This window comes from Maylandia zebra, linkage group LG1 (assembly GCF_041146795.1).
Source record: "Maylandia zebra isolate NMK-2024a linkage group LG1, Mzebra_GT3a, whole genome shotgun sequence".
Lineage (NCBI taxonomy): Eukaryota > Metazoa > Chordata > Actinopteri > Cichliformes > Cichlidae > Maylandia > Maylandia zebra.
In genome coordinates, this window is record NC_135167.1 from 2,481,894 (window position 1) to 2,495,347 (window position 13,454).

Here is a 13,454-nt window from a genome sequence, read left to right on the forward strand (position 1 = left end):
TATGATGTCGTGGCAGGGCTAAGACTTCTACAATAATTAATTGATATTAAGATAAAATGAATAAATATCTATCTTCCTGTTTTGCTTTGAAAGGAGAGATCCAGAGCACAGCCTCCAACTACAAACCCATGGCCTTGGTAATTCTGCTTCTGGAGGTGTTGCAATCAGAAACGTGTCATTGCTTTTTTTCCTCTCTTCTCATTTTATTCGAGTAACATAGAACTAATCTGTCCTGAACCTTACATAACAGGGGGGTCCAACTCATTTTACATCATGGACATACAGAAAAAGCTCTGGTAGCTTTTTGCCAAGACTGTCCTGAATTTTGGACTAACTAAAAGTTTATATTTAAAGAAGAAAATAATAATTTAAATTTATTTTAAAAAAAATTGTTCTGTTTTTCTATCTGTTACTGGCTGTGGCAAGGTCTTTGTCAGTAAAATAATTTGTAAAAAACTGAAAATACAAATAAAAGCTCAATAACTTATGCCCTGGGTATGGCGTCTTTTCTATACCCATTCAGCCCACGGACTTTATGTTTGACATTCCTGTTTTACAAAATAAATAAAAACCAAAGGCATGAATACTTCTGGGATTTTTAAAAACCTTTCCAAAAGCTGACTCACTAAAACAATATATTTAAAAAGCTGGCATTAAGTAATTCAGTTGTATAAAAGCAGGTGGGTGCAACTTAAAATGTTACGTTTAATGAAATCTGGTGAAATAAACTTTATTTGATTAGGATACATTCACTTTACATCAAGCATAATTTCTTTGATGTTTTTTTGGAATACATAAAACTTTTATTTCATACATTTCAGTTACACTTTCATCAAATGTATTGCTTCATGTTTATGACGACAGAATTTGTTTTAGAGTAAAAGCTTTTCTTTGTTCAGATATTCTAAAAAGAGAAATGCTCCAGCACCAAAGTAAGTGCTTTAATACAAAGTTTTATTCAAACTTCAGTAAACGTGTCTAAAACCACGCGTGAATTACACTGTACGAATGGAGCCACACGCCTTCTTCCCGTTGCCTCGTTCGTCTTCCGCTGTGGCCGCTCTGGTCTGGTTATCGGGCGGCAGCGGCTTCCCCAGGTGGTGTCCTGTGGAGATGCCGAGAGGCTGCGTCGCTAGTTCCTCCTTCACTTCCGGCCGAAGTAAGAATCCTCCCTGAAAGCTGAGGTCAAAGAGCTCACAGCGGGCAAAGGTCAAAGGATTTTCTGCAAGTAGTCCTTTGAGTCGAGTCCGCCACCCCTCGAGCATCGCGGCTCGTGCAGCTGGGGGACTGTGAGCCGGACTCCAGAAAATCTGAGGAGCCAGAACCTGAAATCCACAGAAGTGCAGAATCCCATTCTGGAAGAAACAAGAGCAGACAGAAGGGAGGAAGATGATTCCACAAGCATTCATCTTTGGGTTTGTTATGTGTTATTTGTGTAGCTTTCCGTCTTATGCCCTTCTTTATCAACTTTAATTGTGTTAGGGTTTTGTCTCTGTGCTCAGTCATTTCCTGTTTTATTTTGGTAGCTCTTTATTTCCTTGATTATTTTCACCTGTTTCTTGTTACCTAGCTGTTTTCACTCCAATCATTAACCGTCAGCTGTTGGCTTCCCAGACTTATCATCTGATGTTTGTTCTCATTCACTTCATGGATTTTCTGTTTTCTGGGTTCCTGCTTTGAGTCAGTTTTGTTTATATGTTTACCTTCAGCTTCTGTTATTTGATAAAAAGAGAGAAACAAAAGTCCCAAAAGAACTTTGAACTGCTGGTGGTACAGTGGGGCAAAAAAGTATTTAGTCAGCCACCGATTGTGCAAGTTCCCCCACCTAAAATGATGACAGAGGTCAGTAATTTGCACCAGAGGTACACTTCAACTGTGAGAGACAGAATGTGAAAAAAAAATCCATGAATCCACATGGTAGGATTTGTAAAGAATTTATTGGTAAATCAGGGTGGAAAATAAGTATTTGGTCAATAACAAAAATACAACTCAATACTTTGTAACATAACCTTTGTTGGCAATAACAGAGGTCAAACGTTTACTATAGGTCTTTACCAGGTTTGCACACACAGTAGCTGGTATTTTGGCCCATTCCTCCATGCAGATCTTCTCGAGAGCAGTGATGTTTTGGGGCTGTCGCCGAGCAACACGGACTTTCAACTCCCGCCACAGATTTTCTATGGGGTTGAGGTCTGGAGACTGGCTAGGCCACTCCAGGACTTTCAAATGCTTCTTACGGAGCCACTCCTTTGTTGCCCGGGCGGTGTGTTTTGGATCATTGTCATGTTGGAAGACCCAGCCTCGTTTCATCTTCAAAGTTCTCACTGATGGAAGGAGGTTTTGGCTCAAAATCTCACGATACATGGCCCCATTCATTCTGTCCTTAACACGGATCAGTCGTCCTGTCCCCTTGGCAGAAAAACAGCCCCATAGCACGATGTTTCCACCCCCATGCTTCACAGTAGGTATGGTGTTCTTGGGATGCAACTCAGTATTCTTCTTCCTCCAAACACGACGAGTTGAGTTTATACCAAAAAGTTCTACTTTGGTTTCATCTGACCACATGACATTCTCCCAATCCTCTGCTGTATCATCCATGTGCTCTCTGGCAAACTTCAGACGGGCCTGGACATGCACTGGCTTCAGCAGCGGAACACGTCTGGCACTGCGGGATTTGATTCCCTGCCGTTGTAGTGTGTTACTGATGGTGACCTTTGTTACTTTGGTCCCAGCTCTCTGCAGGTCATTCACCAGGTCCCCCCGTGTGGTTCTGGGATCTTTGCTCACCGTTCTCATGATCATTTTGACCCCACGGGATGAGATCTTGCGTGGAGCCCCAGATCGAGGGAGATTATCAGTGGTCTTGTATGTCTTCCATTTTCTGATGATTGCTCCCACAGTTGATTTTTTCACACCAAGCTGCTTGCCTATTGTAGATTCACTCTTCCCAGTCTGGTGCAGGTCTACAATACTTTTCCTGGTGTCCTTCGAAAGCTCTTTGGTCTTGGCCATGGCGGAGTTTGGAGTCTGACTGTTTGAGGCTGTGGACAGGTGTCTTTTATACAGATGATGAGTTCAAACAGGTGCCATTCATACAGGTAACGAGTGGGGGACAGAAAAGCTTCTTACAGAAGACGTTACAGGTCTGTGAGAGCCAGAGATTTTCCTTGTTTGAGGTGACCAAATACTTATTTTCCACCCTGATTTACGAATAAATTCTTTACAAATCCTACCATGTGGATTCATGGATTTTTTTTTCCACATTCTGTCTCTCACAGTTGACGTGTACCTCTGGTGCAAATTACTGACCTCTGTCATCATTTTAAGTGGGGGAACTTGCACAATCGGTGGCTGACTAAATACTTTTTTGCCCCACTGTACCAGCAGCTCGGTGACTGGCTCTTATCTCCTTTTTATGTAATCACACCCACATCAGCAGTGTTGCTGCTTTTCAAAGACTCCTGATGCTCAGTTAAAGCTTCATATTTTTTTCCTTGGACTTTCCTACTGTAGCTTTGCATGAATTAGAGGCGTTCCTTTATCGTACCCTGGCCCCTCAGCAGTCAACAAATTATTTCTGTTCAGCTCCACGAGCCTGCCTGTCAGAGGAGGAGGGTGCATGTCTGTTTGTATCAGCTGATAACGGCGGTAAATGGGCCAACGGATGAGGACAAAGTCAGCTTTGAAACACTGGAGGAGCTTCAGTGGTTTATCACAGTTTTATCAGCCGAGACACTGAATCACATTTGTGCCTTTGTTTGTGCTGCAGCTTGTTAGGATCAGAATAAGATAATCCTCTGGGATAAAATATGGGCCTTCACTACGATAACCATACACATTGAAAAAAATGAGCTTTGAGGGCCAGGCCCGTCTCCCTGATGCTGTACCACATCCATGTGTGACTGAGAGGCTCCAGTGGATTTGATAAAATTGTGACATTTAATAACTCAGGAATGAAAACAACATCTGTCTCCAACAGGAACATCACAGCTATGATCGATTCCCATTAATCTGCCTCCAACAGGTTTCTGTATGTGAGATTAGGATTACAGTGGATCCTCTGAGTTTTTGTTACTCTTCTGCTGTTTGAAGTTTTGAATTCTTTTGTTTGATTTGTTGCAGCATCACTGAGTCTTTGATTTTCCTCCTAAGAACTTTCTGTTTTGTGTGTTCTGGTTCACCATGTTGCCTTAATGTTTTGACTTCTCATCTTACTGGATCTTACTGCATAGTTGTGCATGCCGATTAATTATATAATTTACTATGCTTGTAGTAAGTTGTGAATTCTTGGTCTTTGTTTTGAGTTTATTTCTCGGGTGTCTCACCTGCAGAGGCCACAGGGTGACGTTGATGTCCCCGTTGATGCCGTCAGGCTGAAACATCGTCGGAGCTGCTCCGGTCGTGAACGACAACATGGCTTTTTTATCCTTAGAGGAAATATAACATACAGTTGGATAACCAGACCAAAACACGTCCACAAAGAAAAGCTCTTTATTTTATCAACATCAAGTTTTCCAATAATTTTCAAACATATGTACAGAAATTCCTTTCTTGTCTTTTGCTTTTCATCTCTGAAACATGAGCGCATCACCTGACTGTCCCACTTAAATGTAGGTTAAATCGATAAATCCAGACTGATATTAATGGAGTTGGTTGTGTTATTTGTTGCATCCTTCTAATGATTTGATGTTCTCTGCTGGAACGTACCTTGAATATCCCGTTATCGTACATCTTTTCCAGGGAGAAAGCGAAGCCCTGTGACAGCACTCTGTCTATCCAGCCCTTCATGACGGCGGGAAAACTGAACCAGTACAAAGGAAACTACAGAAGGAAAAAATAATGTTGTTATTAATACCATTCAGAATTTTATTATTCTCAGTCATTTTCTAGTTCAACACTCTTTTACATCAAGCATTTCCAAAGACGCAAACATGCCTGTACTAAAAGCTGCAGTTCCCCTAATGTCCAGCAGAGGCAGAAGTGAGTCAGTCCCCATAGACTTCCAAACTTTACAACAGAAACAAACATGTTTACAGCCTGGTAGCTGGTCTCTGTACATGGAAGAATGTTTCTATAACCAGTGTTGGGAAGGTTACTTTTAAAATGTATTCCACTACAGATTACAGAATACATGCCCCAAAATGTATTTTGTAACGTATTCTGAATACTTTGGATTACTTTGTGGTGGAGGTAAGCATGGACGACACAGAGCTCTCAGTTCTCACTCCTTCTTTATTCCTCTCCAAAATCAACTGAACACATCGCGCCACAAAACACAGCAACACACTTCCTCAACACTGGGTGTGAGTGGAGCCCTCTAGTGGTCCACCATAACTTAATATATTATCAAGCAGTTTACAACTACATGAATGTGATTTATTACTATTACTGAAGGTCCGCGGCACTGAACCGTAGTAAAGGGACCTCTGACTAATACGTCGGGTTCATGTCGGGCTCGTAGCCGAAAACTTACTTTACTTTGTTGTGTGGGTCAAGTTTGCTAGCGAGACACAGAGAGAGGCGTTGAAAGGCTGCTGCAACAAAACTTATTGTTTCGGAGGAAAACAGGAACACGGTGTACAGTCGAGTCTTAACAGCTTACTTACAACTGGGCTCGTCAGGCTCTCTTTTTGGCTGCAGTGGTTATTATTATATTTACATGCTTCCAGCTCCCGTTTCTGCTCCGTGACAGCTCATACTTTTCATTTTTCTCCCTCCTCGCTCACAGACACATCACGGGTATGGCAGTCCATTCTCCCTGCAGCACGGACTACACTGCCCATGATGCTGCATTCTTTAGAGCCTGTAGCATTCTGCCTGTTAGCTTAGCACAACAACAACAACAAGGCCTCTCTCACCCAGGAAACACACAGTGGCAGAGAGAGCGTCACCCTGTAACCATGGCAACTGTAACGCTGCTGCCTGGAACAACAACATAGCTGTCAAACAAAACCCAAACAGTCCTGACCTGCGACAGTGTGAAACAGGAAAATACCGCCGTGTAATCCCTTTATTTCAACAAGGTAAATGTATTCTGAATACCGAATAATTGTTCTGTTGGAGCCTTATGGAGTATTTTCAATGACCTCATGTGACCAAAAATATGGCTGCTGTGAGGTCACTGTACTAACAGACCGTCCGAGAAGGCGGAGCTCCAGGTTTGGAGAATTTTATTTGCAATAGAGATACGACAGCTACTGAGGAAGATGAATTTTATCACCCTGAAAATCTAAATCCTATTTAAATCTAAATTTATTTCTAAAACCACTTTACTTCATGTTGCTCAGATGGTGGTTTTATTAGTCTGTGTTCTGCTTCACTTTAAATATTCTGACCTTTCATGAATCCGCCTCAGGAATAATCTTTCAGAAGAACAACAACATTCCCGATGAGCAGGGCGATTTAAGGAGCTTGTTGAATTTAGAACACAGAAGCTGAACATTACAAACCATTAAAAATGGAACCGATCTCTGTATTCTCAGGATAATCCAGGATGTGGGCTCACTTGTGTTTGTGGGCACGATGGAGAGGTTACTCATCATGAAATGGGAAGTTGTGACACTCAATAACTGCAGCTTTTAGTGACCTCTGACCTGGAAGATGATGAGCTCGGCCTCTGTTACTTTGCGCTGCTCAGCTACGATGTCTTCGCTGAGACGGCCCTCCATCCCGGCGTGCAGGGTCTCTTCTCCGTACTGGAAATGCTCAGAGTTCCTCACATCACCTGAACACAACACGCTCAGTCAGAATCTCACTGGGAGGTTTTATCGGTTCACTTTAATTGGGTGTTTTCAACCCAGAGGCACCCTTTCTATATAAAACAAACCTTTGACTTAAGCTGAGAGTTATTTCACTGATACCCATCAAAGGCCATAATTTATTAACAAGTGTGATGCTTGTGAGGGGAGATAGTCCAGTGTGCAAAAAACTGATCAGCAGCATTTTTTAAAAACTTTCTGTAGAAACTATAACAAAAGCTGTAGCGGCTGGAAAAAGGCAAATCTCACATAGTCCCTGAAACATCCCTTCAGGTCAGCATCTAAGGTCTGAGTGCAAAGCTGAGGCAGCAGAGCTGTTTGTTGGGTAGCTTCAAAGTGTTTGATGAGGTGATGAAGGCGAGGTTAGCAAGAGTCACGTGGCATGCCTTCATCCATCAGTCCAATCATTAAAAGTTCTGATGATAGTTCAGGGCGCACAGGAGTTGTTTTTCACCGGGAGACGTGTCTTAAAGTTTCAGCTTCCTCTTTGGTGTCCACTGCACACAGAAGTTGTGTCACCATGTGGAGCTGAGGGGCATTTCAGCTCAGAGCATGCCCCGTCTGAGCACTACAGCATTAAAGAGCAGACTACAGCAGACAAAGAAATGATTAGCCTGCGAATCAGACCAAGGTATGTTTCATTCACTTTAAATATTTACACAGATTTGAAGGTGAGGATTTAAAGGTGAGGTGATGGACCACAAACTGAGAGACACACAGAGAGCAGCATTAAAGCTCGAGTTGGTGTTTTGCCAGGATTTGCTGACAATGAGAAAGATGAAGCTCGGCTCAAAACGTGCCCAAAGACACAAAACAACAAAGAATAAATATGTCAGATGAATGCAGACGAAGCACAAAAAAGGCCAAAAACTGACTGACAGATGCAACGTGAGCTCAGAGAGACACGCCTGCAGTCATCTCTGTCTCGCAGCATCTGAAGTCATAAAGTTTAAATGTACAAATATGATGAGCTCCTGCACTCTGCTCTGATTTAAAAATAAAACGATGAAAAAAAACTGTAAAGCACTGATGATGAAACAAGCAATAATGTGTGTGTGTGTGTGTTCCCCGTGTGGGGGGGGTCACCGATGATGTCATCCCGCGTGGCACTGGCTTTGAAGTTCATGGCGTACAGGTCAGACACGACGACCTCGTATCCCTGCAGCTTCAGCTCCTGCAGCGCCACGTCTCGAGCCGCCGCGTTGAACGAAGCCGGACTCTGGTGGGCGTAAACGATCAGAGCTGTCTTCTGAGCTGACACACACACACAGACACACACACAGACAGACACACAGACAGACACACACACACACACACACACAGACACACACACACACACACACACACACACACACACACACACACACACACACACACACACAGACACACACACAGAGCTGTTAAACCTTGAAATCAAGTTTGATGACTTTCTTTGTCGTGTTGCTCAAAATATGAAAACTGGAACAAACTAGTGAAAAAAATGAAAAGAGTTCAAATTTAAATCTGGATGTTTATCAGAAACATTTCCTCTTTAACAGTAAACACAGACGTACAGCTCGTCCGACACAATCGAGCTTTAAATAGTGTTTCTAAATACAAAAGACAGGAAGCAGAAAATCCTGTAAATAACCTTCAGAAGGTGAAACTAGAAACGTTAAAGTCACAGCAGGCTGACCGCAGGATTTCACAGTGCTTTCTGTTATTATAAATTCCTCCTGGTCCATCTGGATGTAAGAACAAAAACACATTCCTTTGTTTTGTTTTTAGCTTATTTTTTTATTTCATGCACAGCTTCAGAAGTCCGAGAGAATAAAAAAGAAACAGGAAGCCTCCAGTTTAGTTTTTCCTTCCACTTTAACCAATAAGCAAATGTGAGAACACCAGAGGTGGGACCAAGTCATTGTTTTGCAAGTCTCAAGTCTTTATCCTCAAGTCACAAGTCAAGTCTCAAGTAATGTCAGGCAAGTCAGAGTCGAGTCTCAAGTCTGAAATTTTGAATTTCAAGTCCTTTCCAGTCTTTAAAAAAAAAAAAACACACGAAAAAAGCATGTTGCAGTTATGCTAAATGTAAATATTAGACCATGTGATTTTAAAATCTGTGTTTTTCTCAACACATGACAAAATAGTGAACTTAGAAAATATACACAAATTGTGAAATTGCACCTCTTTAAAATGCAGCTCAATTAAACCTAGCTCCAAGAATAATTTTCACCGACAGTTCTGAGATAAGCTGCATGTTATTCTTGGATGCGGTTGTAGGACCGGCCTTAAAATCGCATGACAAAAATATCATACATAAATAAATGATATTTTTTTAAAAATATCATTTTTTTTAAAAAAAACTGCATCACCAACGTAGCCTGGAAAACATTTGCTAGTTAGATGAAGTCAGCTATCTCATCGTAGCATATTTATATGCATATTTATAATTATACGGTTCTTGGAGTGAGTGCATACACTCATGAAGGTTAGTAACTTCCGGTCACTGCAACAAGCCCAGGTACAGTTTACCGACGGATGGGTGCAGGACCTTGAAATGCACCGTGTAGAACGAAAGACCATCGTACGTATCATAAGTTTACCAGTCTCACAAATCGTCGTCATAAATACACATTCGTTAACCGTTTATTAATATAACCTTTGAGCTCAACGGTAATTAATTAGTAGTGGAAATAATTTCTGGTAGCATCACAGAAATGTAGCAGTGACAATAATATTGTATGCTGTAATCGTACTGGACAATTAGTGATACAAAACAACTGTTTTATCCTGTGAATAAAAGTATATGTTTTTGTCAATGTACCATAATAACAGAAGCGAAACGCAATATTGTGTCAGGACAATTCACTATTTATGCACAATAAATAAAGGAGCATAGTGCGACAATTTCTGTTCAGCGCCAGACTTGCTTGTAACCTATATCACCAATTATGTTAAGAAAAATGACGCATTAACTACAACAGCAGACTGACCTTGGTGTAAATGCTTGGAGCAGACTAACCTGTGAGCTGGAGTGTTCTGGGACGTTATATTTGGTCTTTGAATGGCTGCAATCCAGTCGCGTCTTTGTTACTTCGGAAACATGGCTCGAACAATTTCTCTTCAACGACGTAATCCGATAACAACCGATCTCTTTACCCGTCGGCTTCCCGTGGCTGTCATGCGACCGGCTATTGCAGTTAATAATACAACAGCTTCTTGACATTTTTGTGTTTCTTTTTATCGCTGTGTGACTGATTTCAATTGAAAGCCTGCGTGCGCTAGTACCGCTTGCCACGAGTTCCCAGAATCCTTTGCGGTTCTACCCGTGAATGACGTCACATTTTCAATCTCTATATAATATGCATGTTAAATTTTATATTTGGGGTAAAATATCAAGTCTTTTCAAGTAAACCGGTTCAAGTCCAATTCAAGTCACAAGTCATTGGTGTAAAAGTCCAAGTCAAGTCACAAGTCTTAGAACATTTTTTCAAGTCAAGTCTAAAGTCATAAAATTAATGACTCGAGTCCAAGTCATGTGACTCGAGTCCACACCTCTGGAGAACACCCAGTGTGGGGTGTATTAATTCATTACGCCATTTTCACATTCCTGCAGTGATCCATTATCCAAACCTGAAAATCTTTCTTACTTTGAGGTCACTGTTTTTACAGTTCTGAGAGCAAACTTTATGAAAAAAATTACAAATACTTGGAAATATAAAGAAAGACATAAACCTGAGGTTTGTTTGGGAGCTGTGTGGATGCACACGGTCTGCCCACAGGACGCTCAGCAGTTTATAGATTTATTTCTCAGATTTTTACCAATGAGCGCAGACACTTACCCATGCTGCGTCTGCTGGACCCGTCGGCACAGGAGACCGGCTTCGCGGAGCTTCTTATAGGCCCACGGCTTTGTTAGCGTGACAAACAGGGTTAGATCAGATGTCAGGATAGAACAAACCTGTCTGAGAGTCATAACAGCATACCGTGGGGGGCGGGGCATGTTGTCAGAGTGCAGGGCCGGTTCAGCGGGGTGAACGGACTCTCATGACTGACAGCAGAGTGGACTTTCACATAGTTCACGGATGATTACAAAATCACATAATGGAGACATGATTAAGAATATGAGGCCTTTTTTATTTTTATTTTGATCTCACTCAGTCCACAGAACTAATCTTTAATCAGCCAGCCAAGCAAAAAATAAAACGACAAAAAAAAAGATTAAGTGGAAGCAAAAAATTATAATGATAAAGTCCAAAAACAGGCTGGACATGAAAACAGCCAACGCCAGCCAGGAAACCACAGGAACACCAAGAACAGGAAGACCTCACACAAAGAAAAAGGAAAAGGAAACCTGCAGCGAGCAGCAACGCGACACAGCGTGACAGGAGCAGGCGGGAAATCAGCTGATACTGAGGGACAACGGTGAGGCTTTCTTACTCAGCTAACATCATGCTCGTAAGCTGTCAGTACGAACCACGGCAGTGAGAAACAGGTTCTAATAGCATTATTATCCCTTTGATCTAAAAGGGCAAAGGTCAGAGGTCAAAGTCTGATCAGGATCCACTGAAAGCTTTTCCACCTATCATGTTTACAGACACTCAAACGCTACAAAAACCATAATGTCCTTGGCTGAGGTGAGTGGGAATCAACGAAGAAACCCAAAAACCATCGAGATTCACTGCTTAAAGGTGCAGTAGGCACCAAGTTTAAGTCACTTCCATCAGACAGGCACCGGGACCAGGACCGGGACCGGGACCAGGACCGGGACCAGAATGAGGACCGAGACCTGTAAACAGCTTTGTAAAGTGAGACATGTTTAGAGGCAATCCCAAGAAAACATCTTTCACCCCTGAGGTTGTGTGCTGCAGCTAAACTTAGAGACGGTCAGTTTATCTGTGTGTGTGTGTGTGTGTGTGTGTGTGTGTGTCATGGTACAAGAGAGTGTCTTGAAGCTTCTATCAGATGCTGGTCATACCTGGAAAGCTCATCTGTAACCATCGTTCTCCTCCTGGACTCCCTTGGAACTCTGGATTGGATCTCCTGCTACTCCCACTGCTCTCACCTTGCCCGGACACTCGAGCGTGAATCTGAGTCCTGATTGGATAAGGCACAGACAGGAAGGAAAAAGTGATGATTATTAGTACAAATGGAAGAAGGTGATGGACTTGGATAAGTTTAGCTTCTTCCTACTCCTTTTTGAATATGTTACCATATTAATTATGACTATTCTGTTCTCCTTATGTTTTACTTTGATTTTTTTTTTCATTTTCTTTCTGTATTTTTTTTTAAAGAAAAGAAAGGCGTACAATTCCAGCTCCAAATAAATTCAAGATGTATGCGAGTTGTGTTTCTGTAAAATATTCGGCGTGTCTACATTAACCCGTCTTTTCCATATCTATCAGATGTGACCTTTATCTGAATGATCCTGAGGTGGATTCCCGACACGCTACTCGCACGCTACAGTTCAGGCTCAGCAGGCTGCACTATCATAGGAATGCTGCCTGCACACCTGTGTCACCTGCTGTTCACCTGATTAGACCTTCAGATAAGAGTGTGCTTTACATGCTGATGTGCAAACTGTGAATGCAGCTCTTCCAGGAATGAAGCGCAGCAGTGCTGCATGCCTTTCAAACACACAACCAGATGGTGCAGTCTGCTCTTCTGCACCAGTGAAACATCACAGTTTGATCCAGTGTGAACAGCAGCCAGTTGTTCAGCTGGTGCTGAACTTGTTCTCTGGGTTAAAAACATCACCGCTGCTGCTGCTGGATCTCTGAGCACCTCAATGCTTCTGGACTCAAACCTGTAACTCCATCTCATTCACAAGGAGTGAGCTCTGGGGCTATGAGGTACACGCTGAAGTGCCAAAACCTGCAGTTCCTCTAACGTCCAGCAGAGGCTTCAGCAGTGACTCCCCCTTCATAGGAACCCTACAGGGCGGGGGGTTTAGATTCACCAGTGTGGGTCAGCTGAAGGGAAATGGCAGTTCTGGTGAAAGTTGAGACGATGAAAGTGTATTCACGCCGTGTCTGTGCTACCTCTGTCAGCCGTGACCTCGAGCCGAGCCGGGGCCTTTCAGTGTAAGTTTTGCATGTTCTCCCTGCGCCTGCAGGTTTCCCTCCACAGTCTAAAGACTCACGCGTTAGTTTGATTCTATGCTGGCCATGTGACCTGCTGTATGAGCGTGCGGTCAGAGCGCCACATGCAGTTCAAAGTGCTCCCATTGGTCAGTAAGAGGTCATAAGATTAGAAATGCAGCTGAGCTGTGGATGTTTCTCTGATGAGGCAGAGAAGACCGTGTGTAACTGTGCTAATGTTGTTTTAATAAAATATATTTACATTCATAATAACATACATGTTATTATGTCCTGTGTGTCTAATCAAACACAGGACAAACTCCGCACAGTAAAAAAGTCTGAAGGACTTTCATGCACTTATTTTAGTCCCTGGTGTCTCACCTGAGTTCCATCCACGGTTAATCAGCAGAAGGTTCTTGAGGCCAGCGCTGTCCTCCACTCTCCACCAGTTTGTCAGCTACGTTCTGGTGGTAACTAGGTCTTCATGTACCTTGTTTTTGTGATTTAGTCCTTGTGTTTAATCTTGTTTCCCTGTTCCTTCGTTAGTGGTCACATCTCCAGACCCATCCACTGCTGAAGCTTCTATCGGACGCTGGTCATACCTGGAAAGATGGGGTGGAGCCACCACAGGAACCCA

General features: G+C 42.5%; 1 protein-coding gene and 1 long non-coding RNA gene across 2 annotated transcripts; one reads left to right on the forward strand and one right to left on the reverse strand.

Moving 5' to 3' along the window:
• Positions 1-691: 691 nt before the first annotated feature.
• nqo1 (NAD(P)H dehydrogenase, quinone 1) lies at positions 692-10,804 on the reverse strand. The gene is made up of 7 exons (XM_014411078.4): positions 10,724-10,804; positions 10,580-10,647; positions 7,845-8,012; positions 6,594-6,724; positions 4,708-4,821; positions 4,326-4,427; positions 692-1,355 (listed from the first exon to the last, which is right to left on the reverse strand). The coding sequence occupies exons 1-7, from the start codon at positions 10,738-10,740 to the stop codon at positions 996-998; spliced, it is 960 nt and encodes a 319-aa protein (XP_014266564.2). The 5' UTR covers positions 10,741-10,804; the 3' UTR covers positions 692-995.
• LOC143418948 (uncharacterized) lies at positions 10,766-12,054 on the forward strand. Its single transcript, XR_013098914.1, has 3 exons — positions 10,766-11,162; positions 11,335-11,545; positions 11,679-12,054. It is a non-coding gene; the product is annotated as an uncharacterized LOC143418948 (long non-coding RNA).
• The last annotated feature ends 1,400 nt before the right edge of the window (positions 12,055-13,454 follow it).